The sequence below is a fragment of the Mastigoproctus giganteus genome, chromosome 1 (assembly GCF_048544385.1).
Source record: "Mastigoproctus giganteus isolate SK-2022 chromosome 1, ASM4854438v1, whole genome shotgun sequence".
NCBI classification, from domain to species: Eukaryota; Metazoa; Arthropoda; class Arachnida; order Uropygi; family Thelyphonidae; genus Mastigoproctus; species Mastigoproctus giganteus.
In genome coordinates this window covers 197,843,151-197,871,063 of record NC_143575.1, presented here as the reverse complement: position 1 = coordinate 197,871,063, position 27,913 = coordinate 197,843,151, and the positions used below count along the sequence as shown (strand labels likewise).

Here is a 27,913-nt window from a genome sequence, read left to right as displayed (position 1 = left end):
GGGGGTCGAGCCCGTGACCACCAAATACGGAGGATGCGATAAGGTCAGGGTATGACCACCGCATATCCTCGGAGCAATATGGCCTTAGTTGCTAATGCTCCTAAAAAACAAACAAACAACAGCTGTCCAAATGTAACGTTTAGGTGTTGGCGGACGTCATTGGTGTAATGTGGGGGAGCCCCATCATGCTGGAACCACATTGAGTGGCGCAACGACTGAGGAATATGTGCTTCTTCAATGAGTTCGGGCAGGACTTGCTGTAGAAAGATCAAGTATGCCCTACCATCCAGATGAGGGGGCAGAATGTACGGTCCAATGAGGTGGTCTCCAACAATGCCGGCCCAAACATTGACAGAGAAACGGCGTTGAGTTGCACGTGTTCGCGTACCATGGGGGTTCTCCAAAGCCCACAAATGGGCGTTATGTTGATTGAAGGTTCCCTCTCTTGTGAAACTTGTCTCATCCGTGAACAATATGGATGCAGCAAATGCGCTGTGTGCCGCACTCTATTGAAGTAATCAAGTAGCAAAAGTCCTCCGGAGTGGATAATCAGCAGGCTGCAATGATTGGACATGTTGCAGATGGTATGAACTCATTTGGTTTGTTGACAGTATCCTCCACAATATACAGTGGATTGGGAAATACCCAATCGTTGGCCTATTGCTCAAGTACTCGTACTCGGATTGCCTTCTGCAAGACATAGGACATTCTCCTCATTGTCTGGCATCCTCGTCGTTTGCTCTCAATTCATGGTACCTCTCGTGAAACAACCAGTCTCACGTAACCTTCTGTGCACATGTTCGAAAATTGTATGATGAGGAGCACGCCTGTGCAGGAAACGTTCCTGGTACAAGCGCAGAGTGATGCACCCGTTACAGTCCGCAGCTCCATACGCGAGGTGCATGTCGGCCAGTTCAACGTTTTAATACTCGTCCATCCTACTGCCTCGGGAACCAGTTCACAAATGTTGACTTCCAGCGGGATCGCTGTTCACGCAACCTCCCGTTCAACGTCCTCTACCGCATGACGAAGGCATTTCAGACCCTGCAATGCTATGTGATTCCGATTCGTCTTTGTGCCCCCTACACCTGCAAGTTTGTCGCACTGGTAGTGAATCACCTGTATATAAAGGGAAAAATGAAAGACAGTTAGATAGAGATGATATGGTTACATTTAATGGTAGGAGGTAACTAATGTTTCATTTTAGTAACATCACAGTTATGTTTGATGTTTAAAATAAGTTAATATTGATAAAGGAACAGATCGTGAAAGTGAGCTGTATAAGTAAAGGCAAGCCCTAAAATGCTAGTTAATGAAAAGCCATTATTTCAATTTTTACAAATGCAGTTGTTTCAACATTCAAAGGTGTGAGAGAAACATGCTACCATATTAATATTTGGTATTGAATTTGAAAATCAAGGTTCCTAATTGCCTCCGACTGCAAGAAAAGTTTACTGTCATGTAAGTTAGTGCAATAACATTGTTTCTATACATAATAAACCAACTGAAGTTGTGTAGGTGAATCATTACATAACATATTGTGAATCCTTTCACAATGAGTTTATCTCATTATACCTTGAATAATTATACTTCCCCAGTAGAGAAGACTCTCAAGGGATAACTACATTTCTTCTACATTTTCTTGTTCATTTCTAATACTGTTGTACGGAAAGATTGAACAGAATTAGTAAAAGATTACACTAGCTAACAAATATTTTTGTCATATAAATCATAGCGAAATAGTTATATTTCAATAATATATAATAAGCATACCTGTAATTGTCTTTAGAAATGTTTGTTACTAAGGGATTTTCTCTTGTATTTCTGCTTACTCTCCCTCTCAAGGAACCAGCAGTAATCCCCCATCATTACAGGATCCCAGCAACCTTGGTACTGCTTCAACATTGTGGAAATATCTTGATGAAACTGCTCCCTTTGTTCATCACTCATATCTCCCAGATTTTGGGGGGGAAATTCGAGATGGGAATGAAGAAAATGAATTTTCAATGACATTCGACAATCCATGTTTTTGTAGCACTCGAATAAATTAGACACCAACATTTCATAGTTTTCTTCTTTCCTATTGCCCAAAAAAACCATGTACTACCACCTTAAATGAAGCTGCCAATTCAACCTTATTTAACTAGGTTTAAAATACATCGAAATAATACTAATTTGGGGTCCTACTAAAATTCCTTCCTTAAGTTTGGCATATGTTAAATTAGGAAACACACCTCTCATGTATGCAAATCCATTACCTTCTTTATCTGGTCCATTTGTGAAATTTTTTAACAATCCAAGTTTGATGTGCAGGAGTGGAAGAAGAAACTTGTTTGATTGCACTAAAGGAATATATTTTACATTACATTGTCCTGGTATGAACTCATCCCGCTTTTCCCATCGTTGCACAACATAATGTTCTTCAGTTGCATGGCTGTCCTACAAATACAAAAAAACAACAATATTTTGTGAACCCCCCCACCCCTGCAAACTAATAACCTTAAGATCAATGCATATGTTTCAACCATAATCCTGGTATTTTATAGTTTGTAGAACCTTAGACATGCTTTCATGAATTTCTTTAGGTCCAACTGAATGAAACACAGAAACTGACAGAAATTCGTTGCCATTATGAAGCAAAACTGCTTTTAAACTTAATTTTCAGGCATCTATGAATAAATGCCATTCATCTGACTTATGCACAATGCCTAATTATTTCAGAAGTCCAATGTCTTTGCAAAAACATATACTGTCCTCCATAGCAAAATATTTCGAAAACTTTTCATGTCTTTTTCGAAACACTGAAATCTTTGTTCCTGTTCCGAGTATATTCCGCTGCTCTAACTTAGAACCCAACAGTTCAGCTTGTTCTTTCAGAAAATTTATAATAAGTTTTGAACCAAATCATTCAACTCATCTTGTTTGATTAAATGCACCTCACTACCTGAACTTTATTGGCTGATTGCATTAGCATTAGTAGAGGCATATGATGCAAGAAAGCAAGCTTATTCAGCATCAGCCAAAAAAAAAAAAAAAAAACACACCACTCCCATTTCACCCCTCCTTTCGCTCGAAATACCTGTCCAGTTGAGCCTTAAATTTGTTTAGGCTATCAACTTCAACAACAAGTGATGGAAGTCGGTTCCACCAACCAACCACCCGCTGGCCAAAGGCAAATTTCCGCACATCTATCCGACATCCATCCTTCCTCAATTTGAATTTATGCCCTCTGAGCTGATTATTCTGAGCAAGATGAAGAATCCCATTGGCATTGAGCATGCTCAAACCATTCAAAGCCTTATACACCTCTATCAGATCACCTCGCCGGTGCCTAGTCTCCAGACTCTGTAATTTGCAAAACTTAAGCCTTTCTTCGTAAGAGCAACCCTTTGTTCCATTCACTAATCTTGTTGCCCTTCTCTGTACCCGTTCCAGCAGCTCTACATCCTTCTTGAAATGAGGCCTCCAGACCTGTATACAGTACTCAAGATGTGGCCTAACCATTGCCTTATACAAGGGAATAATCACCTCCTTATCCCTGCTAGAAAAATTCCTGTATATCATTGACAAGACACCATGAGCTACTCTTGCAGCTCGTCTGCACTGCTCAGAGAACTTCATATCTGCCTGCACAATTACCCCCAGGTCCTTTTCATTCTCCGCCACTGTCAGTGTAGTACCGCAGAGTTGATACGTTGCTCTGGGGTTACTGTTTCCCATATGTAGTACTTTACATTTGTCAATGTTAAACTTCATTTGCCACCTCTCAGCCCATCTGTTCAACCTTTCCAGATCCTGTTGCAGCAGCATAGCGTCAGTGGTGTCCTTAACAACCCTGCTAACCTTTGTATCATCTGCAAACTTGGACATTAAACTTGATATCCCATCATCAATATCATTCATAAACACCGAAAACAACAACGGACCCAACACTGAACCCTGAGGAACTCCACTAATAACATTAGTCCATGTTGAGCAGTGTCCATTGATTAACACTCTCTGTCTTCTGCCACTCAACCATCCCCTTATCCATAGCAGCAATTTGCCTCCAATGCCACACTGCTCCAATTTGTGCAGCAGTCTTCCATGTGCAACAGTATCAAAAGCCTTTCTAATTTCTAATAATAGTGAACATCTTGTGAAGTGGAGACTTCCGGGGAATCCTGAACTTTACTTGATCACTATTATCTTCCCCACTACTGTTTGGAGGATAGATTTACAACCCTGAGAACATGTCACAATCAGTTAATACTTGGAAAACCTTGGCACAGCCTACAAAAATCCTCAACAAAAGCGCTAAGTGTGCTCTCTTCAAATTGTAAATTGTTGCATCGGAATTTGAACCTAAGAACCATAGGTAGAAGTCTGATTATGTTTATCACAAGAAAACCAAGGCCAGAATCAATTGCTAAAATTAAGAGAATTAGTTTATATCTGTTAAAATAAATCAGTATGTCATGATTTAGCATAATCTAGCAATTTAGCATAATCTTAGAAAATTTAGCATAATCTAGCCAGTAAATTGACATATTCTGGTAAAACATTACTTCCTCTATATTTAATAATTGATGTGCTGTGAAACTATCATGGTGATTTTCGAAATCTGCACATAAAATTTCATTAAAAAACAGCATTTAATTCTTGGAGGTAAAGATCATGTTGGCTAGTGTTAGTTAACAAGAGCTTTGATCATGTAGTCTCTTAGTGGGGATGGGCATTCTCCCTGCCCCCCACCACAAGGAGATGGGTCAGTACTATTTAATGCTATTCTCTTAAACATAGCTTTGATATATTCACAGAATAAACCAAACATTGTTTGGTCAACAAACAGCTCAGGCAAATTGTCTTCATATGGAACAAGGGTCCCTATCTCTACAGCCAAGCATGTAAGTCCGTATAAAGAGACAATAAAGCATGACACGAAAGTCTGTGCAAAAGCATAATTCTAAGTCAGCTAACTCCAGCTGGCTTAGCCTGGACCTCAGGCCATGACCATTCAGGACAAAGCAGACAGACTGCCCGAACTTTAACCGTAGCTTGCACTGATGATCAACAATCTGAATGGAGGGCAGAAAAGGTGTCCATCTTACCTTCTCAGAGTTAATCCAATGGTTCTGCCAAATAGTATTCAACTCATTATTGATGTGCTTCTGTTTGGATGACAAAACCAGGCCATTGGCCACCAGCCCAACTGGACATGACAGGATGCCCTCTTTGTAGATTCCTCACTTAAGGGCAAAAGTCAGGCATGACCTAGCCATGAGCAGGCCCACTGGAAGTTTTCCACCAGCAATGACAGACATTGCCTCCATAGATACAGTTTTGCAAGTTCTGGTAATGACCAGAAGTTATTGTTTATTATTTGGTTTTTAGGAGCATTAGCAACTAAGGCCATATTGCTCCGGGATATGCGGTGGTCATTGCCTGACCTTTCCACATCCTTCGTATTTGGTGGTGACGGGCTCGAACCCCAGTCTAATCAAGAAGCGTGTGCTATGCACTATTGCTCCTTCCCACCTGGCTCCGGAGGTGCCTAATGACCAGAAGAGCAAATCTCTGAGCCAAAAGGATAACTCTCCTGACACTACTATGGATCATTCCCCCCCCCCCACATAAAATATATTGCTGCAGAGAGATTTTATATTGGGCTCCAATTTAGTCAGCTTCAGTCTCAAGTCTCCCCGTTTTGTGATATCCAGTCGATTTCTTTTCTTTAGTAACAAATCATTTATGGCACTAAATCCACATTCAGCTAAATATGAAGATGGAAACGGTAACAATAGCTCTCTTGCAAAGTTGGTTGAATTTGGGTATTTAATTTCTGTTTCATCACAAAGCCATGCCATTGCTCTTTTTATATTGAATAAAGTTTTAACTGACTCATCATTTTGCATTTCTGAGAGTTCTTCTTGGTATTGCATTGATACATCAGACAAATCCACTAACATTGGTTGCATTATCCAGGTTGGAAAATCAATTTGTTTTAAATCATGAAACCTTTCTTTTAAATCAGTGGACAGAATTTTCAGATGATCGACAATAACAAGTACAGCGGTATCAGTCACTTCACATTTTTGCAGCCAACTAAACTGTTCAAAATTTTTGTTACAAATATATTTTTGACATAATTCAATAAATGTAATGAAACCAAATATCTTCGCTTTTGCATCGACGAGAGTTTTATTTGTTCCTTGAAGTTGTTTATTTAATATATTTAGTTTTTCAAAGATATTGGCTAAATAGCTTACAAATGCTTTACCATCGACCCTTAACAGATGCTTCATTTCAGGTTTGTCACTTAAAAAGTCACTAATAGTATCAAATAGTTCCATAAATCTTTTCAAGCAGTTCCTTTTCGAGAGCCACCTTACTTCAGTGTGAAGTAAAAGTCTCACATGGTCTGCATTTTGTTCTTCACAAAAAAAAAAAAGCTTGAAGAGACGCTCACATTTGGCATTAGCTTTAATAGCATTGACACACTTTAAAACTGATTTTAGCACTTCATTAAGAACAGGCGAAATATTTTTAGCTACCAAGTTTTCCATATGAATAACACAATGCACAAGTAGCATTTCTGGATTCTCATCTTTCATCAATTTTAAGCAGCCATTTTTCTTGCCCATCATATTAGGAGCACCATCTGCAGCACAAGATGTTATATTTTTCATTGGTATATTATTGTCATCTAAGTAATTTTTTAGCTTATTATATATATCTTTGGAGGTAGTGGTGCTCTCTAATGATTTAGAGAATAACATTTCTTCAGCAAAATTACCTTTATTAGTTATTAAAATTAGTTATCAGTACGGCTTCACTGTCTCTCAAAGTTGATTCATCCATTTGCACTGAGAATTTTCTTGTTTTCAGCTTTCCAACAAGTTGTATTTCAATATCTTCACTCATTTCATCTATTCTTCTGCTAACAGTATTGTTATTGAGTGGCATAGCTTTCACGTCTTTGTCATCTTTTTCTAGAACTGTTTTAAGAAATGCTGATATTGATGGTTTGATTAAATTCTTTCCTATAGTATGATTTTTCCCAGATTTAGCAATGAGTAAAGAAATTTCATAACTAGCCTCAAGAGTACGATTGACAGTTGCAGTATGAGCAATAAACAGAGACTTTAATGTTGCTCTTTTTTCAAAATTCTTCTTTAAAGTTTGAAAGTAATTTAAATCTGAATTTACATGAGCATTATGTTTTGCCTTCAAATGCACCTTAAGACGACCTCGCTTCATTGATTCGTTGGTCAAGAATTGTTGGCATAAAAGACAAAAAGGTGACCTTTAATCATGGACAGTGGGTATGAAACCAAATTTTAAGTATTCCTCTGAATACTGACAAAGTTTTTTTTTTACTTGCACTTCTCATTTTACTGTGCAACTGAAAGAAATAAATATAAGATAAATCAAAAACTAAAAATAAACTATGCATTAAAGTTAATTTAATTTTATTTTAATATATCAAAATTAATTATTAGTACGCTTTTTGAATGAATAAATCACACAGATTACTGAATTCGGGCTATTAAATTTGTGGTCTCTGTGAAAAAGCAGATAAGTCTAATTTGTCAAAAATGAGATAAGTGCACTATAATAAAGCATTTATTATGTGACACGCAGATATCTTCGTTATTGTAGTTTTAGCGTGAGTAATAAATATTTGTATATTCGAATATATGCATGTTTATATGAGAGTGTGAAGTTTATTTTTCCTCTCCTGCAAATTCGAGTTTTTGGACTTATTTGCTTATTTACTGAGACCACAGAAATATACATATACAATAAATACATACCATTGTGTATCACAGTTCTTCATTAATAATAATTCTGTGCGCAGACAAAGTAATTTTTTATTTTGATCTGAGATCGCCAAACCTATCCAAATGTACAGTCACGACGCCCAAATGAGCGTTTGTATGAAAGGAATTACCTATTTCATATAACATGCAGAGTTTGCGGTAGGCTACAGTAGACAACCACTTTGCTTGCGCATGCCATAAGCAATCGTTCAATACAGTACGTACTATTCCTTCACTAGGCATAGTAAACAATACTCTCCAAGCAAACTGTAGTTGATATTACTCCAAACTTTCAAGTGCAGCTCTATAGAAAGTATAACATTTAACGAATGCTTATTTCAAATTGAGATACCAACAATTCTTCTTTTGTACAAGTTAAATCATAGTAGGTGGTTGTTTTAAACTCTAGACGAGCAATTTTTGAATTGCCCCCCTGAACAATCAAATTTCCCCCATGTGGGGCGTGGGACCCACGTTGGGAAACACCTCACTAGATAGTCCACAAGACAGAATCTGTTGATAATTCTTTAGGAGGCATCCAAATTTGCAAGTATACAATCCCACTGTCTCTACTGTGCCAGATAGTGACTGGAGGGAGTCCAAGTAGGATGTATGTAATGGGCATTGCTGAGGCTATATTATATCAAGGAGAAGGGTATATACTTTTATCTACTTATATCTGCTTTTCTTCTCACTGCTGTATTTAATCATCAATGATTAAACCACCTCCTACCATTCCCAGTAAATGCTTCCTGTGGTCTGCTCTGAAAGGATGTCAGAAGAATTTTGAAAGTCTTGATATACTAAGAAAGTGTCAGGTCCTGTTGGTATTTCTCCACTGATCTGAAAGCCTATGCTTCTGAGCTTACTCCTGTTCTGTGTTGCCTTTTGACACTTTCTTATTCCACTGGTGTTTTTCTTTCTGCTTGGAAATTTGCTCATACCCAACCAGTTCCTAAAAAGTGTGAAAAATCCCTCCCATCCAATTATCTTCCCATTGCACTTCTGCTCTTTCTAAAGTAATGGAGAAATTCATCAACTGCAACTCCTAGACTATCTAGAAACCATCCATCTAATCAATGAAAGCCAATATGGATTCTGTCACCGTCGTTATACTTGTGATATACTGCTTATAGGAAACATTTACCCATTTATGAACAAATTCAATGGAAAATTTTGGTTAAAACTCAAACAGATGCTCTTGACATTTCAATGGCTTTTGATCATGTTTGGCATAAAGGTCTTCTAAATAAGTTTCCATCTTATGGATTGCCAACTGTTTTCTCTCTGGCTGCTCAGTGTGGGTGAGTATAGATGGCACTCTGTTTTCTGACTTAGCATTAGTTGAGGCATATGATGCAAGAAAGCAAGCTTATATAACATCAGCCAAAAAAAAAAAAAAAAAAAAAGAAAACCTGACCATTTCACTAATCCGTTCACTCCAAATGTTTGTCTAGTTCAGCCTTAAATTTATTTAAGCTATCCACTTCCACAACAACAGATGGACGTCTGTTCCGGCAATCAACTACCTGCTGGCTAAATGCAAACTTCTGCACATCTATTCTACACTGGCGTGCAAAACTTAAGGACCAGTCAGGTTTTCACCTGTAGCTTTTCATAGGAGTGGCCTGGATATGGGAAAAGCATACCAAAGAAACCTCGTGAGGTACAGAAATGATGAAGGAAACAACAATGGAAACAACACAGTACAGAGGGACTTTATTGAAAAATGCTGACACAGCACTGGCTGCCATGATACAGATGCATCACTGCCAAATATGGAACAAAGGGAAGAGGTGGTCCTCAGTAGGAGATATGGCCACTTCTAATGTCGATGCAAGCTTTGCACTGCCTGTCCATACTTAGAACAATGTTGTTGATAAGTTCTTGCAGTAACATCATCCATTCCGTTGTCAGCGGCATCTTCAGCTGGTGAACATTTTCTGGTGGGTGTGAATGTGTCGCTAGGCATCTCCCCAGAGTGCTCCTTATGTGTTCAATGGGATTTAGATCAGTGGAACGGGCAGGCCAATCCATATGAACAATGTCCTCACTTTCCAAAAGCATATCAACAGCTGCAGTGTGATGGGGTGTGGCATTATCATCCATAAACACGAACTCAGGGCCATGGCACCTCGGAATAGATGCACATGGGAAAGGATTACATCAGTACAGTAGACTGCACCGGTTAAAGTACCGCCTTCCAGTATCTGGAGTTGTGTACATCCATCCAAGATAACGTCTCCCCAGATGAGAACACCTCGACCACCATATGTATCCCTTTCAGTGATGTTTGCGGGGTGATACCATGTGCCAACCTCTCTCCAGATTAGCTGACATCCAAAATTGCTGCTGAGACTGAATCTACTCTCATCAGTAAAGAGTACCTTACCACACTGTGCTGATGTCCAGTCCTTGTGTTTGATGCACCACTGTAAGCAGTGTTTCCGATGGGCCGGTGTTAAAGGGACACAGTGTACTGACCATCGGACAAACCGTTCACCTTTATGTAGTTGCCTGGCCATGGTAAACGGTGATATCATGCATCCTGTGCAACTGGTTTACAGTGGATCCCGATGTCTGGTGTCAGTCCCTCTTGGCCTGCATGAGTATATAGCAGTCATCATTGGGCATTGTTTTTTGTGGACGACTACCACTGGTCCTTCAAACAGCTGTACCTGTTGCTCCGTGAGATGATGCTCTGGGCGATACCGAACTCTGTAGCCACACTCTCGCATTTTGATCTTCCTCGAGCTTCCCAATTATTCGACCCCGGGTAAAGTCTTCGAAATGTCTGCTGGCCATTCCGTTGTCTGTAGTATTGTATAAAACCAACTGAACGTCTATAACAGTCGTACTCACCATTCAGTAATTTGTACATAACTGCTGACTGCTGCTTTTATCTGTTTATTTGAGCCCTCTCATCATGATTCAAATTTTTGTATGTGCCAAAGGCTGTTTCTTTTGATTTTTGGTTGTAATCTTTAGAAATAGTGTTGGTCCTTGAGTTTTGCACACCAGTGTACAACTGTCCTTCCTCAATTTGAATCAGTGCCCCCTCAGGTTCTTAATCTGAGCAAGTGGAAGAATCCCATCAGCATTGAGCCTGCTTAAACCATTCAAGGCCTTATACACCTCAATCAGATCACCTTGCAGGTGCTTAGTTTCCAGATACTGCAACTTGCAGAACGTAAGCCTCTCTTGGTAAGAGCACCCCTTTGTTCCTCTCACCAATCTTGTTGCCCTTCTCTGTACTCATTCTAGCAACTCTACATCCTTCCTAAAATGAGACCTCCAGACCTGTATGCAGTACTCAAGGTGTGGCCTGACCATCGCCTTATACAAGGGGATAATCATCCCCTTGTCTCTACTAGCAAAATTTCTATATATCATTGACAAAATTGCATGACCTGCTCTGTCAGTGCTTCTTCACTGCTCGGAGAACTTCATATCTGACTGCACAATTACCTCCATGTCTTTTTCATTCTCCACCTCCCTGAGTGTAGTACCACACAGTTGGTACTTTTCTCTTTGGTTACTGCTACCCATGTGCAGTACTTTGCATTTGTCAATATTAAAACTTCAGTTGCCACTTCTCAGCCCATCTGCCTAACTTTTCTAGATTCTATTGCAGTAGCATGCTGTCTTTACTGTCGTTAACAATTCTGTCAACTTTTGTATCATCTGCAAACTTTCACATTAAGCCTGATGTGCCTTCATAGATATCATTGATGAATACACAAAACAACAATGGGCCTAGCACCACATCCTTGGGAATTCCACTAATAACATTAGTCCACAAAGAGCAGTGTCCATTGATTACCACTCTCAGTCATCTCACACTCAACCATCCTTTTATCCATTGTAGCAACTTGCCCTTAATGCCACCATACTGCTCCAATTTGTACAGCAGTCATTTTTGAGGGATGTGATTTCAAAAAACAGGATACGAGAATATGATATCAAAATTATTTTTTGCACCCAGTTCCTTTGTGACCACATCATAGTATCCAATCAAACTGGTCAGGCAAGACTTCCCTTTAACAAACCCATGCTGTGTCTTAACTACTACTGCAATCTTGTTTAGATGATCCTATAATGCTGCTTTAACCAGTGACTCCGTTATTTTTCCTGGAATGCAAGTTAAACTAACAGGTCTATAGTTACTTGTGTCACTCCTTTGTGAAATCCTATAGAAAATAGGAGGTGGGGGGAATAATAACTATATGACAATAAAATGTATGAAAAAACCAGTAAATTTCATTTTTCATTTATAAAAATGAAAATGATAAGTTTGACAATACAATAAGAAGAAACTTAAGAACAAGATTGATGAAACCAGATATACATATACACATGCATTCATTTTCAGGACTTATTGAACATTTAGAGGATTAGATATCTTAACACAGTAATGCGAACTCTATTGGAGTGTATACTAATGTGGGTAGGCAACTGTACTGTTCAGTATACTTAAGTACATGTATGAATTTTTTGTATGTATATGAACATATTCATCTCTGTTCGTGTATTTTCACTTAGTTTCAAGAGAACAAAAAAATTTTACTACTCACTTTTTAAACAACCTATATTTCTGAAATTTGAAGCAGTATATTCTTGTTGGTTGTAAATATACAAATATATTTATGGATAGGAGTAGTTTGAGTGCTTTTATACTTTAATCAAAAAATAGTATTTTTTGACCTGCATCAAATCAAGCAGACTGAAAAATTACCTTCCATCAGTGAATTACATCTGATGCTTAATGTTTTAGTTGCATATTTTAATTCTTAATTCTGCTGCTGAGAGAGAGAGAGAGAGAGAGAGAGAGAGAGAGAGAGAGAGAGAGAGAGAGAGAGATTGGTTTGCATACCTTTTACACTGCACACTCACTGGAAGGAGGGTCACAGTTGATTTACAAGTATGAGAACAAATATCACACATTGCAATGAAGTTGCACATTTTTTAAGCCATGAACTCTAAGGTCAAATTTTGCACCAAATGCAATAATTTTCAATTAACTTCATCACATAGGGCATTTAGAAAGGTTAATTAAGGTTAACCAAGATTTTGTGCCAGTGAAAAATTCAGAATTTTTCTGCACATCTATCCATAGTAGCTTTTTACTTTGAAAACAGCGGACGTTTATTTAAAAAAGAATGACAGCAAATATAAAAATATTGATAAAAGTTTAAAATAAGTGTTACTATTTTAGATGTCATGTGAAAAAACTGTGAGTACTTTGCAAGATGTCCTGAAGAGAACATTGAAATATGCTCAAGGTAATAATTTTTTCTTATTATTTAAATAATTCTAATTCTTTTGTAGACTTTTATTTTTATAATACATTGAAACAATCATTCTTTTTTTATACCGAAGGATGAATTTTTTTATACTGAATTTACTGAAGGCATACATCTACACACTAGAGAAATCCGTTTGACTGGTATATGCTACTCAATGTGAAAAAAAAAAAAAAAAAAAATCTTCACTCAGGGCATTAACTGATAACTGCTTAGAGAAGCTTACATGTAAAAATAATTTTGGAGAAATTTATTTACAGATAGTATCACAAATTTTTGAATGGCCAGACATTTCAGTCTGTTCTAAGACCTTCAGTCATGATTAATAAAATAAATGCTTGCGTTAATATTAGAACTTCATTTTAAACAAACAGCATCCACCAAACCAGACTCTTTATTAGTATGGGACCCAGTGACATAACTGCCTCAACCTAATGATATTTACCATTAGTTAAAATATTTTCACTACCAGGGAATCAGGATTTTCCTAACTGTCACCTGGTGGCAGTTGACAGATAGGAAAGCAACCAGCAAGCTTGCTGATTGGATCAGACATCACTAGGTAGTTATTTAAACCTCCAGCAAGGGTACTTGAAAGTTCTTCAGACTCAGAAGAAGCTATAGTCAGAGTTCACATTACTACTGTACATGGCAAAATTTCTGGCTCTATGACTCTGCACAACTGGTAAGTGCAGTAAAATGCAGTTTTACAACATTTAATGGTGTTTTTTTTTTTTATTTAATAACACAGTACTTTTTCATAATACTAACTGCTTACATAAAATTTGGGCAGATGGACTAAGAAGTGGCAACCTTGACAAATGCAAAGTACTGCATATGGGTAGAAGTAACCCCAGAGAAACGTACCAACTGTGTGGTACTACACTTAAGGTGGTAGAAAATGAAAAAGGCCTGGGAGTAATTGTGCAGTCAGATATGAAGTTTTCTGAGCAATGCAGACAGGCTGCCAGGGCAGGTCATGGGGTTTTGTCAATGATATATAGGAATTTTGTTAGCAGGGAAAAGGAGGTGATTGTCCCTCTGTATAAGGCGATGGTCAGGCCACGCCTTGAGTACTGCATACAGGTCTGGAGGCCTCATTTTAGGAAGGATGTAGATTTGCTTGAGCATGTATAGAGAAGGGCAACAAGATTGGTGAGGGGAATGAAGGGATCCTCTTACCGAGAGAGGCTTAAGTTCTGCAAATTGCAGTGGCTGGAGACTAGGCACCTGTGCGGTGATCTGATTGAGGTGCATAAGACCTTGAATGGGTTGAGCACGCTGAATTCTGATGGGAGCCTTTCACTTGTTCAGATTATGAACCTAAGGGGCCATAAATTCAAATTAAGAAAAGGCATGTAGAATAGATGTGTGGAAATTTGCCTTTAGCCAGCGGGTGGTTAATTGCTGGAACAAACTTCCATCTGTCATTGTGGAAGTTGATGGGTTAAATAAATTTAAGGAGGAACTGGACAGTCATTTGGAGGCAATGGTGTGATTTTTTTTTTTTTTTTTTTTTTTTTGGCTGATGCTGCATAAGTTCATACACTGGCTTTCTTGCATTACATGCCACTACTACTACTAATACAGGAATCTCCCAGCAACCACAGGGGATACATTTCTGAAAAGTACCGTGATTGGCATGATTAAGGTCCTATAGAAAATTGGAGGGGAGGAGGAACAATAACTATGACAATAAAATGTATGAAAAAACCCAGTAAATTTCATTTTTCATTTATAAACATGAAAATAAGTTTTACGATACAATAAGAGGAAACTTAAGAACAAGGTTGATGAAACCAGATATACATATACACATGCATTCATTTCCAGCACTTATTGAACATTTAGAGGACATAATCAAGGTTGAAATAACTGTTAAATTACATTGCTATCATGGGTATCTTCAAAGAATTACAAAATAAGTCCAAAATCATCCAGGAAAAAAATATAAATTTTAGGATCTTGCTAACATTTATATTTATGCTAACATGAAAATATACAGAGGCAATGATATGTCCATGTGCAACACTGTGGTTATCAGATGTTACCATTTGGCAGTGCACATCTGGACCACTAATAATTTTTAAAGGACCTTAGTCAATAATTTCCACATAAAAAAGTAATTATTTCAGTTTTGCATTTTTCTAAGTTTCCTTAATTTGACATGTGACATTTAAAAAATCAGTCAGTTCTTATAGTGAATGCTTTTTCTTTGCATTCTATAATAAAAGTAAATAAAGATATGTTACCTTAATATTTACTTGGTGTTTTATTAAGGGATGGGCATGATTAATTATTTCAATTATACTCATATTATTCAATTATTTTTAATTATTGAAATGTTTTGATTACTAATCATCGATTATACCCATTCATAAACTAATATAGACCATGATGAATTACATATTTTCTAAATATGTGCTGCAAAAAAAATTAATTGGTGACCTCTGGTACTAAAAAGTGTGCCATTGAGAGGTAAACAAATGTAAACAAATTTGTTTTCTCTTTTCCGCTCTCTAGCAAAGCAGATTTACCAAGTATTCAGTGACCTAGCTGCTTCAGAGTTTCCAAAGTCACAATAATGCAGTCAGTGTTAGTCCATGCCACCCCCAGGCCTTATTTGTAGTGCCTCAAAAAATGTGTACCAGGGTCCCAGACAACCTAAATCTGACAGTCTTCTAGAGCCATCCTTACGACCTGCAGGAGGCAGAAGCAGTAATTGTCAGTAATAGTTGAGGTCTGGCATTCACACCACACAGAGGAATGCTGCCCCTCTATGTGTTACTGGCAATACCAGGTAGTATATGACTCATCGACTGGTGCAATACCACGACTCTGCTTAATTGGAGTCTTGAGGTGGTGAAACCCATGTTTAGTCTCCAGAGAAATGCTCCGACACTCCCCCCATCCCATCATCATGAAGTATGATTAATTTTTTAAGGAGATTGGACTGAGCTGTGTATACACAATTTAAAAGTATATGCAAAGTATTTGCATACAGTATTGGTATGCAAATATAAAACTGCATTATCTCAAATCGGCAGTTGGGGAGGGATTCTTGTATTCTAGTAACTTCAGCAATAATTTATATTTCAAATTTAAAGGACAAGTCTTACCCCAGTGTAGTCTATTAAAGTGAGGTTTCACTGCATTTTGACTAAAGTCTAAAAAACTTACAAAATGAATACCTAGTACTTAAAAACCACAATCTTGCTTACAACTGTACAGTTGAAACATAGTACATACAAGCGAAGTTGCTGTTCTCTGGTTAATTGTTATTCTCACAGTAATTGCAGACTTAAATGGCTTGATTACTGGACAAATTTCTAATGCCCTCTTTAATCAAGGCTGTAGTTAACCAATCGAGGGTGAAGGGAATAGGAGTTACTCTAGGTTTTCTAGCCTGCACAACATACAAATTGGCCTATGAACACACACACACATTGTACAAATATAATACACAATAGCACAGTATGACCTAAATTACTGATGCACCTAAAACCCAACATCAGCAGCTGTATATGACTACCAGGGCTGGAGCCATCCCTGGCATAGACCTGCTTTAGCCTGATAAAGCTGTTGCTGATGCTGACATAGACCTATGGTAGCTAACTGCCTATTATTTTGCAGTTGCTTTGTGTAAGAAAAGATATGTATATTTTAGTGGCCTTTTGCCATTGGCTCTAGGAGATTTTATGAACCTAAAGAGTGGTATTGATGCTGGGAAACAGGGTAGATAGAAATATAAACCAGAATAGGTGTAAGGAGATAACCTTGCACCTATTCTGGTTTATATTTCTATCTGCACAGTGAAAATTAAAGGCATGGCTTTCTATAATGCTGTGAAAAGTCACATTACTTCTCCGTCCAAATTTCTCCCATTCTAGTGTTAACAGGCACGTTTGGCTGTTCTTTGTAAACTTGACATATTGACAGTCAACACATAAACATCATCCAGGATATTCTGGGGGTGGAGGATCCATTCCTTTTAATGTATGATCTTGTCCCCTCACAAACCATGTCTTGTATTGTGGGTTTTTTTTTTATGCTCTTCTCACTACGTTCCCTATTCCTGGATAGTACTGAAAGGTGAACGAAGGAATGAATTTTCTGTATGGCTTCTCTTGAAGGGGGCAGGGGAGAGAAACTGTTGAATAAATAGATAATCTTTACTGGGATGCATGAAAAAAGCACAAATCTCTTTGTGACAAAGGAATATCAAGTGGTTTACAAATTGAAAGTGATGCAGTGCCAGTTAGGTGGTACTACACTTAACTCGTTCACTGTCCAGGGAATCACATGTGATGCACAATAGTTTTTTGTAATAAGTTCAGGTATCATATGTGATTCCCAAGGACCTTGCCAGCTTAAACATTTTTAAAAAATTGGACTTCTGACCTATGTTTTTAATCTTTTGTGGACTTATTGACAAGAAAATATTTTTTTAGAAAAGTTAATGAACCTGCGTAAAAGTTTCCTAGTTTTTACACATAACTACATCAAATATTTCAAATTACATGCAATGTTAGGAGTAAATAAAACAGATTTCAAAATGTGAAGAAAAGTATTTTATTTCAGAAGTACAAAAAACTGAAAAAAAAGACATTTTTATGTTTATTTTCAAAACATTTCATACAATATGGATTCTCACATGATTTACATTCAGTATGAACTTGCTTGGCAGCCAATTTGGGATTTTTTCCAGCAATTTTTGCTTCTTCGTAACATCCGTGACACCTTTTCCTGTGAATTTTACCGTGGGAAAGCCTCGGAATTTCCAACAGAAAATGCTGAGATGAGGATTGACAAGTGGTTGTACTAGAGGTTGGTTCCTTTTTGATTCACATCAGTTCTTTAGTGATTGCCTCTCTCACTTCTAAAAGAGACATTTTGTCTTTCTTCTCTTGCTGCAATTCATTGAAAATTATGAATGTGTTCAAATTGCTGTCCCAAAAACTAATTCTATTGCAATTTTTTTATACCATATCAGTGATTTTCTCATTAGTGACTGGTAACTTGAAAGTTGGTCTGATACATCGATCCCCTTTTTTGCCTTATTGTATTCAGTTATCATTTCTGGTTTTACTTGTTCATTTCTTCTTCCACACTTCTTCATTTCATCACCAAAACATGTTGACAACATCAAAACATCTATCATGCCACTTAGTGATCACAATATTATCTTTTTGCATCGTTATTTCTTGTGTAATTTCTTCTGGATTATTTCCTTAGGAACTCCCAATCTGTTACTACGAAGTGTACCACACAAATCTGTTTTATTTGATTTCATGTAATTCGCAAGAGGTATGCTAATATAATAATTATCTGCAACTAGAAGTCTGCTTTCATTTATTAGTCTGTCTAAAAACTTTATAACCACACATCCAAGTTTATTGATTCCTGGCGGGGTTTGACTGCTGTAAACATTGAAAGACCAAACATAACCATTTTTTGTACACAACTTGTATACTTTCAATCCATATTTGTTACTTTTTGAAGGGTTATATTGCCTGAATAGAAGCTGACCTCTGAACGGTATCATAGATTTGTCGATAACAACAACATCCCCGGGAAAGTATAAATTACGTAAATTTGTAATTACTAGATCAATAAGGGGTTGAATTTTATACAATCTATTAGAATGTTCTGCTGTGTTATCTGCAAAATGCCAGCATCTTAGTAGGTTAGTAAAACGATTGTAAGTCATTCCAAAATTATGTAACAATGGATGATAGTACCTAGGGTCTGTTTTCCATTAATACTCCCATCTTGGATATGAAGTGCGTAGCACATGCTTCTTGATTAGACCGGGGTTGGAGCCCGTCACCACCAAATACGGAGTATGCGGAAAGGTCAGGGAATGACCACCGCATATCCCGGAGCAATATGGCCTTAGTTGCTAATGCTCCTAAAAAAACCAAATAACAACTCGGATATGAAACAATACCTGAGAATAAGATGAATCCCAAAAACTTTTTCATTTCACTTTCGTTAGTATCTTTCTCTCATTGCATTCTTCCTTTCACTGTTACTTGACTATTCATAACCTGATGAGCATATAAATTTGTCTGGTTCACCATAAGATTTATGGCGTCTTCATTTATAAATTTATAATAAATGCGGGTTATAGAAGCTTTACCATTTTCCATTATACTGTCAATATTTTGGATACCGGATGAACCTATGAAATTTTCCTCCTGAGGTGGAGAAATGTTATAAGTCCAATGACTTTTACTAACACTAGCAGAACCTTCATGTTGCCCTGATGTACCTGCCATATCCGTCAATTGGGTCAATATTTGTTTCATTTGAAACTGTATCTGGTACGTAATTGTCGTTGCTATCGCAACAACAAATTGGCTCATAGTCACTTTCCTCCATATATTCTTTGCAACTCGTCGTCACTAAGTTAGGCCCACGACTACCCATTTTCACACTAGAAAGTAACTAATAACTTGATACAGTGACCGAAACACTTCAAGGTTAACAATATAACCTGAAAAGTAATAAAATTGGTGGGTAGTTGTAAATGAATTATATGTGATTCATGGAGGAGTAAATTTGTATTCACAAGTCTGGGCATCACATATGATGCATAGTAAAAAAAAAAAACACATAAAAAACACTATATACAATATAGCTATATGTACATACTTACGTACACACCTTGATTACTCTGATAGTTTCATATCTGGACTTCTGAGGTCACATAAATGTAATGTATGGGTACAGTGTACGTATTAAGATGCAAGAAAACTAACCATATGATGCAAGAAAGCAAGCTTATACAGCATCAGCAAAAAAAAAAAAAAAACCTTCCCATTTCACCCATCTGGTCACTCCAAATTAGCATTAGTAGAGGCATGTGATGCAAGAAAGCAAGCTTATGCAGCTATCAACAAAAAAAAAAAAAAAAAAAAAAAAAACAGCTCCCATTTCACCCCTCCATTCGTTCCAAATACCTGTCCAGCTCAGGCTATTAACTTCCACAACAAAAGATAGAAGTCTGTTCCACTAACCAACTACCCGCTGGATAAAGGCAAACATCTGCACATCTATCTTACATCTATCTTTCCTCAATTTGAATTTATGCCCTCTTGCCCTCTCGGATGATTATTCTGAGCAAGAGGAAGAATCCCATCAGCATTGAGCAAGCTCAAACCATTCAAGGCTTTATACACCTTAATTAGATCACCTCGCAGGTTGCCGACCGGGCTAGCTGGGTGGGTAAAGTGTCTGCCTGGCAACCCAAAGGTTGCGGGTTTGAATACCGCCTCGGGCTTGGATCAAAGTACTGCAAAAACCTTGGGAGGTGCATTATAGCCACAGAAGCTGATGCGCCAACAACTACCAAAAAAAAAAAAAAAAAAAACTCGCAGTCGCCTAATCTCCAGACACTGTAATTTGCCAAACTTAAGCCTTTCTTCGTAAGAGCAACCCTTTGTTCCATTCACTAATCTTGTTGCCCTTTTTCTATACTCATTCCAACAGCTCTACATCCTTCTTAAAATGAGGCCTCCAGACCTGTATACAGTACTCAAGGTGTGGCCTACCCATTGCCTTATACAAGGGGATAATCATCTCCTTATCCCTTCTAGAAAAATTCCTGTATATCATTGACAAGACACTATGAGCTACTCTTGCAGACCATCTGCACTGCTCAGAAAACTTCATATCTGCCTGTACAATTACCTAAATTTATTTACCTAAATTCTAGTCACGCTGCAGGTTATTATCCAACATAGTTTGTAAGGGAACAAAAGTAAAGACACAGTGTCTTTATTTTCACTCCCTAATAAAGACACTGTCTTTGTTAGGCAGTGCCAGTGGTTTCCCACAAAACCACACTTAGTGGCACTGTGAAGATACAAGACTCTCAAGGCCAGATGAGTGTGAATTGTGTTGGGTACCGTAAGTTATGTGTTTGTGTTTTTCATCTGGCCTCTTAGTTACTGGGAGGTGCAATCACCAAGGAAGGCACCTCCCAGCATCCGTCCATGGCATGAGGAGCTGGACCAGGAGTGGATAAATTTGATGAGGTTGGTCCCTGGCAGAGCCAGGGCGAGCCCCAAATGAAGAGGAAAATGGAGACAGTGGAAGAAGGGGCAATCAACGGTGAAGGTGAAAGGGGGCATCAAGAGATAGATGTCCCTGAGGTGAGTAGAAGCTAGTAAAACCTGTGTTAGGTGAGGTGCCCCAAAGAAGGGTGGGGGAAGGGTAAGAGAATAAAACTGCCTGGGCATGTTTTATTCTCTATAGGCTTCTAAGGAGTATTTTTGAGGCAGCAGCATGCTGGAGATCGAGCTCTCTGTGGAAGGTGGTGAGATGAGTGTATGTCCAGTTGAAGGTCACCAGATTGGAGATTTTAATCCATGGAGTTGATTGTGATATATCTGGTTCCAATAGCTGGATGTTGTGGGTAAGCTGCCAATAGGTTCTTTCTCCACTTGAATACCTTGGTAGCGAAATTAGAAAAGGTAAGGCTGTCTTTGTTGCACTTAGGGAGTGGACAGGTTGCAGGTTTTGTAGTTCACTTTCCAGATGAAGTTGTCTGAGGTCCAAGTAGGAACACAGTTGAACATGATGTGACTCGAATTTTCCACATCACCGCAGATGCAAAGGTTATTGTTGGAGAAGCCCAGTTCCTGTAGTTTGGCCTTGATTGATCCATGTCTGGAGAGATATGTTGTCTCCGTGTTAGGGGTGAACCAGATCAAGGTGCAACTCACGAAGTGGTCAGTGGTTGAGATAAACATCTTTGTTATAACGCCTTTATCAGTAATGGTCCATCAAAATTGCCACAGGATGTTCACTTCTTGCCAAATACATTTCTTTTCTACTTTCAGGTCTTGGTCAGGTCTGTTGTTATACCTAGGAATTCTGTTGTTATGTTCTTCCTGGTGCATTCCGTTAGACCACAAAAAGCGACGTGCAGATTTAGGGGACGTTTCCCTGTGATTACCTAAAGAGCAGGTGTTGATATGGTGCAGCTTGCTCGAGACATGCGTAGAAGCAAGACATTGGATCTGTCCAAGCCTGTTGATGATGGTCTTGTCCACACAACAAAACCAGATTTGTGCTCCTAAGTTATGATTAGTATGAAGACAGTGGCTGTAAAGGAGGTGCAGAGTTCTTCCTTTTAGTCCCCAGTCAGTCGTGGTAACATGGGCCAACATGGCTGTGTAGTGCTTAGGTTTTTTTTTTTTTTTTTTTTTTTGAGGGAGTTGAGATGTGGTAAGAAGGTCCTTATTGTCCAGGGTTAGGCCCAGGAACTTAACTGAGCTCTTATTGGAAATCATGGCCATGTAGGCCAATCATCTAATGTCTTTGCACATTAAGAGTGCCCTTTATCAAGGGCGATTTGCTTTTAGTTGTGCTAATCACCAACTTATGGGTTGAAGCCCATGTGGCAAGAGCTTCGATGACATGATTTGCTCAGTTCTCAATCAAGGAACGAGTGGGTCCATCTACCAGGATAATGAGGTCATTGGCATAGGAAAACATGGAGGTATGCAAGAAGGTTGTAGTTTAGCCACTCATCCCACACCATGTTTCACACAGCTGAGCCAAAAATGAAACCCTGAAAGCCTCTAGTAGTATTCCTTGTAATCCGACGGAATGAGGTCTTGATTGTGATTTTCCTATTTGTAAAATAGCTTTTGAAGCATTTATAGAGCTCAGGAGCCTTGTATGGCAGTGTGCAGTAGGATAGTGTTCATTTGGTTGAGTCCATTCTCAGTTTTTGATGCAAGATAGGGGAGGCTGTTAATAATTGTGAACACTGTATTGCACAGAAGGGAGGATGGTAGGCTGATGACGTCAGCTTCTCCTTCCCGAATTATCTCCCCCAACTGCTGTTGTTGCAAACATTGCAAAACGTGGATTGTGTAGGTTAGAAGTGAATTGTATTGTGAAGTTTTCATATTTTTTACAATTTTCTCGTTTAGTTATTTATTATGCCCTTCTGTTTTATATTTTATTAGTGTTTGTGTTTTACAAACATGCTGACGGTCCAATGTAGCAATTTTTGAAGACAAGATGGAAGAGGAGGATTCTAGGCATAGGCCTACGGACAATTCTGATAAGGTTAGTGATGAAGAATTATAATCTTCTGAGTCATTTCACTGCACTAGTGCAACAAGGGACACAAAAAAGTCTGTCTTTACAATGAAAGCTACTTATCAATGGGTTTTACATCTGCTATTAATCAAATTTTCTGTATTCCATTGTGAGTCGTCTATGGCAAACAACTTGCAAATGCAGCAATGGCTCCAGCAAAATTGAAAAGACACTAAACTACAAATCACAGCCATTTGCCAATTAAAGGTGCTGATTATTTTAAATGGCTATTGGAATCTCAAAACCAACATAGTATAGCTTTTGTTAAAAAAGTCACATTCATTGAAAAGACTCAGGAAACTAGTCATTTAATAGCAGAACTTATTGCCCAGAAAAGGAAAAGTCACACAGTTGGTGATAACCTAATAATGCCAGCATGTAAACTTATAATGAGTAAAATTCTAGGACAAGATTCAGTTACTAATGCTCCTAAAAACCAAATGACATCAACAACAACAACAAGATTCAGTACAAGAAATTGAAAATATTCTACTCTCAAATAGTATCATAAGTCGATGTATTGATGACATGCCCCATGATGGTGAAGAGGTTTTGTGTAATAAACTTAAAAACAACAGCTTCTCTATCCAGGTTGATAAGTCAACAGATTTCACAAATAAATGCTGTGCGGTAGCATTTGTAGGATATGTAAAAAATGGTGAAATTCAAGAAAACTTTTTCTGCTGCAAAGAGCTGCCCAAAACAAGAAAAGGCCAAGATATGTTTAATGTTTTTTCTTCATGTCTGGAAACAAAAGGTCTGTCTTAGAGGAACTGTGTTGGCATCTGTACTGATGGTCCCCCATCAGTGGTTGGTTCCTTGAGAGGTTTCAAATCTCTTGTAAAAATAAAATCCTGACGTTGTCACAACACACTTTCTTCACAGAGATGTCAGATGTCAAAAACTCTTGGAGATGAAATGAAAAAAGTTGTGGATGATGCTACAAAAACAGTTAACTTTATTGAACAAAGACCAGATCACTCGAGACAAAGAGCACATAAAAATATAGAAATCATGTGGCTTAGCAGAGGAAGAGTTCTCAACAGGGTGTTTGAGCTGAAATGTGAATTGCAGGAGTACTTTCAAGAAAATAGTAAGTCAGATTTTGCTGAGTTCTTTGAAGATGAAGAATGGCTGCAGAAACTAGCCAACTTAGCAGACATTTTTCATTGCATAAACCAGTTGAACAAAGTCTCTGCAAGGTTCTTGGATTTAAAAGGAAACTGAATCTTTGGAAAAATCATGTTGCAAAAGGAAATCTCAATGTTTCCACTGCTGCTTGGGCTATAGAATGAGGAAGGATGTCAGCAAGTCTCAAGTCATATTGAAAACCACCTGGAAAAACTGCAGAACAAAATTGAACAGTATTTTCCCTCCCACAAAAGTGTATGACTGGATGAGGGACCCTTTCTCTGAATCTTCTGCTCATGTGAGAATTTGACTTTGAGAGAAGAGGAATAACTTTGTGAGCTCAGTCTGATCATACACTCAAGATAAGGTTGACTGATCTGCCCCTAGACAACTTCTGGATTTCTTTGAAAGAAGAGTATCCTGCTATTCATAGGAAAGCAATAAACATTTTGCTGCAGTTTTCAACTTCTTACATGTGTGAGCAAGCTTTTTCTTGTTTAACAAGCATCAAGAGTAAGAACAGAAATTGTCTCATTTCAGTTGAAGATAAATCTGTGTGTGCTCATATCAAGTTCGACCCAGAACTGAGTATTTGTGCAACAAAAAACAAGCACGTTTCACATTAAGGAGGTAAATTTCATTCTTTATTTTTAGTTTCAAAAATAACAATTTTTATGCATAATAGGCCTATAAAAGAGATAAAGAAACCAACACGTATAATAATTTGGTAACTGCTAGGCCTATATTTGAGCCTGGTCATTGTCACTCAGTAAGAAAATGTGTTTTCAAAGTCATGTATAAAATTGTGTATTAGGCTATATTTTTATTCACATTGTTTTGGCTTATGATTTTAGTAGCTTTACTCTTCAACATCTTCAATAAATTTTCACGTTGTAAATAACACTAATTAAAATCAATTTACAACCTTTATTTAAATTAAATCTACCTAGCCTGTCTTTAGAAAAATGAAATCCCATTTTGGCTTAAGCTAGTTATTTAACAGAACTTTATTATGTTTGCCTTATGAGTTTTTAAAATTTATGAAAAGGAAAGAAAGAGATTAATTTCAAGAAAGGTAAGCCAAGCTAATCTTAACTACCTGTTTTTTTTTATCCAAGATAGGTTGGCTAAAAAGTCATTTTTAGTTTTAACTAGGGGAAAGACTACTCTTACGCATACCATACCTCATTAGCATCTTGTATAGTAGAAATTTACGATAAGTCTTTTAGGCCTACTGGGATAAGGTAAAAAAAAATCAAGTAGGAAATTCAAAAAAAAAGAAAAACCAAAGTTATCTACACTATTGACTTGCATTACAGTTGATAGTCTTTGTGGGGAGGGGGACCACACAAAAAGAGTAGGCTAATAATTTTACCAAAATAAACAGATTCACAGAAAAATAACATTCTCTACTCAAAAGATCATTGACAATTATTATTGGATTATTATATCTACAACTTACTGATCATGCTAATGGACCCTGGGCTGTAGATATAATAATATTTATGCAGGAGTTCCCTGAGACCTGAAAATTATTTCAATAGTTCCTTCAGGGTAAAAAGATTGAGAAAGGCTGGCCTAGACAGTTGACATAAACTGAATTAGCTGAGCTACTATGAGATGAAGTCAAAGGGAATACACATGGAATATTCAGCTATACACACTGAATAGTGTTTCTGTCCTTCTGCTATACAAGATAGAAACACTGTTCGGTGTGTATAGCTGAATATTCTAGAAAAATTTTGATATTATTCCATTTGGCTTATATCAAGACAAATAGTATTTTTTCTGAAGATGAATTGAAGTGCCAGCACAGTACTAGAGTGATGTTCTTAATACTTTGTCCTTACCAGTATAATTTGTTCAGAAAAGAATATGTGTAATGGCCCCAAGTGCCAAGCGATCTTTTGTGCTATTGGTACTGTGATTCCTAGAGGGATTTTCTAAAGTGACTGTTTTTCCTTGTTTTATTTTGTTTCATAAGTCTTTCTGTTAATTAGCTCTACTTTTTAAAAGTATAAAAAGAGAGCCAGAAAAAGGAAAGTACCTTTTTCTTTACTCTTATTAGTTTACTAACCGTACTAACTTCTACGCTTGGCCACAAGCGGCACTGCTCCTGCCTCTCCATGGTGTGGCCAGTAACCTGGGTGGAAAAGCTAATCCCCCAGGGTGAAAAAGAGCCAATATGGATAAAGAAAATTATCAAGCATTAGAGCCTCCGAGCTCAAATACCACAGATTGGTATAACTCTGATCAATGTAATGCGCGTCATAAGGGTTTAAAAATAACAATCAACATCCGAAAGTATCCAACTTTCCTAATCATTCATTCCTTAAGTAGTCAACCAGTGAGCAAACTCTCCCCGTTTATGATACAGAGATTTCCAGAAAATGCCGCTGGATCTCCTAAAATGGTCAAAAGATTACAATCAGGAGATTTACTTGTCGAAACGACACAGTCCAAACACTCAGAATTGTTGCTAAAGGTTACAACATTTGGGAGAATTCCTATTGAAATCTCTTCCCACACAACCCTAAATAGTTCCAAAGGTGTTATTTCTGAGTGGGATCTGTTGATTGTAATGGAATAGGAGCTTGTGAAAGAACTGCAAGATCAAAAGGTCATTCGAGCTAAGAGAATTTTGACTCGTAGGGATGGCAATCTCATTCCAACATGCAGCATAATACTTACTTTTAAAACCCCAAACTTGCCAAATACTGTTAAAGCTGGTTATTTTAATTGTCATATCCAACCCTATATTCCAAATCCAATACGCTGTTATAAGAGCCTGAAATTTGGACACTCTCAGACAACATGTAGAGGAAACAATGTATGCCCAAAATGTGGTTCCCAAGAACACGTTCAAACAGATTGTACTACAGCATCTCCAGTTTGCCCAAATTGCAAGGGGATCATCCTGCATATTCAAAAAACTGCGATTTATGGAAACTTGGAAAAAAAATACAAAAATATAAAGTCGAACATAAAGTGACTTATCAAGAAGCCAGAAAAAAAATAGTGAAAGATAATCCAGCACGTACATATGCTAATGTAATAAAGAAATATCACTCTGTTGCGACTCAAACCAATGACTCAATTTCACCTAACAAATTGCTTGCTGAATGGGCTAGAGCTCTGCTTTCAGTTCCTCGGTCGTCTGTGAAGCAAAGCAGTAAAGATCAGACATGTAATACTCCCATTTCCGTCCCCTCTACTAGTGGCATCAAGTCCCAAAGTGAGACCAGGGTAGCAAAAGCTGAATACTCTTCTAAGAACCAAACTAATGCTGCAGTAATGGACATAGATGAAACAACACAAGAAGAACCTATATTAGAAATTTATGCTGATGGACACTGGACATCCAAACTTTCCAAAAAAAGATCGCCATAAGACTACTGCCTCTAAAAAGCAACCAGATCATCCTATCACTAAGACTAAATAATGCAGTGCATTTTACAGTGGAATTGTTGAGGACTACGTACAAATACAGATGAGTTCTGTGACCTAATACGAGATCTTAATCCTGCAGGCATTTGCTTACAGGAAACCTTTTTA

At 37.7% G+C, this 27,913-nt stretch overlaps 1 protein-coding gene across 1 annotated transcript in view; it reads left to right on the top strand.

The window, feature by feature from the left end:
- Pdxk (pyridoxal kinase) overlaps positions 1-23,215 on the top strand; it is a 165,530-nt gene extending 142,315 nt beyond the window's left edge. The window contains exons 9-10 of the mRNA XM_090390325.1: positions 13,018-13,084; positions 23,130-23,215. Of these exons, the coding sequence (XP_090246451.1) occupies positions 13,018-13,084; positions 23,130-23,215 (153 nt within the window). The remainder of the gene's footprint in view (positions 1-13,017; positions 13,085-23,129) is intronic.
- The last annotated feature ends 4,698 nt before the right edge of the window (positions 23,216-27,913 follow it).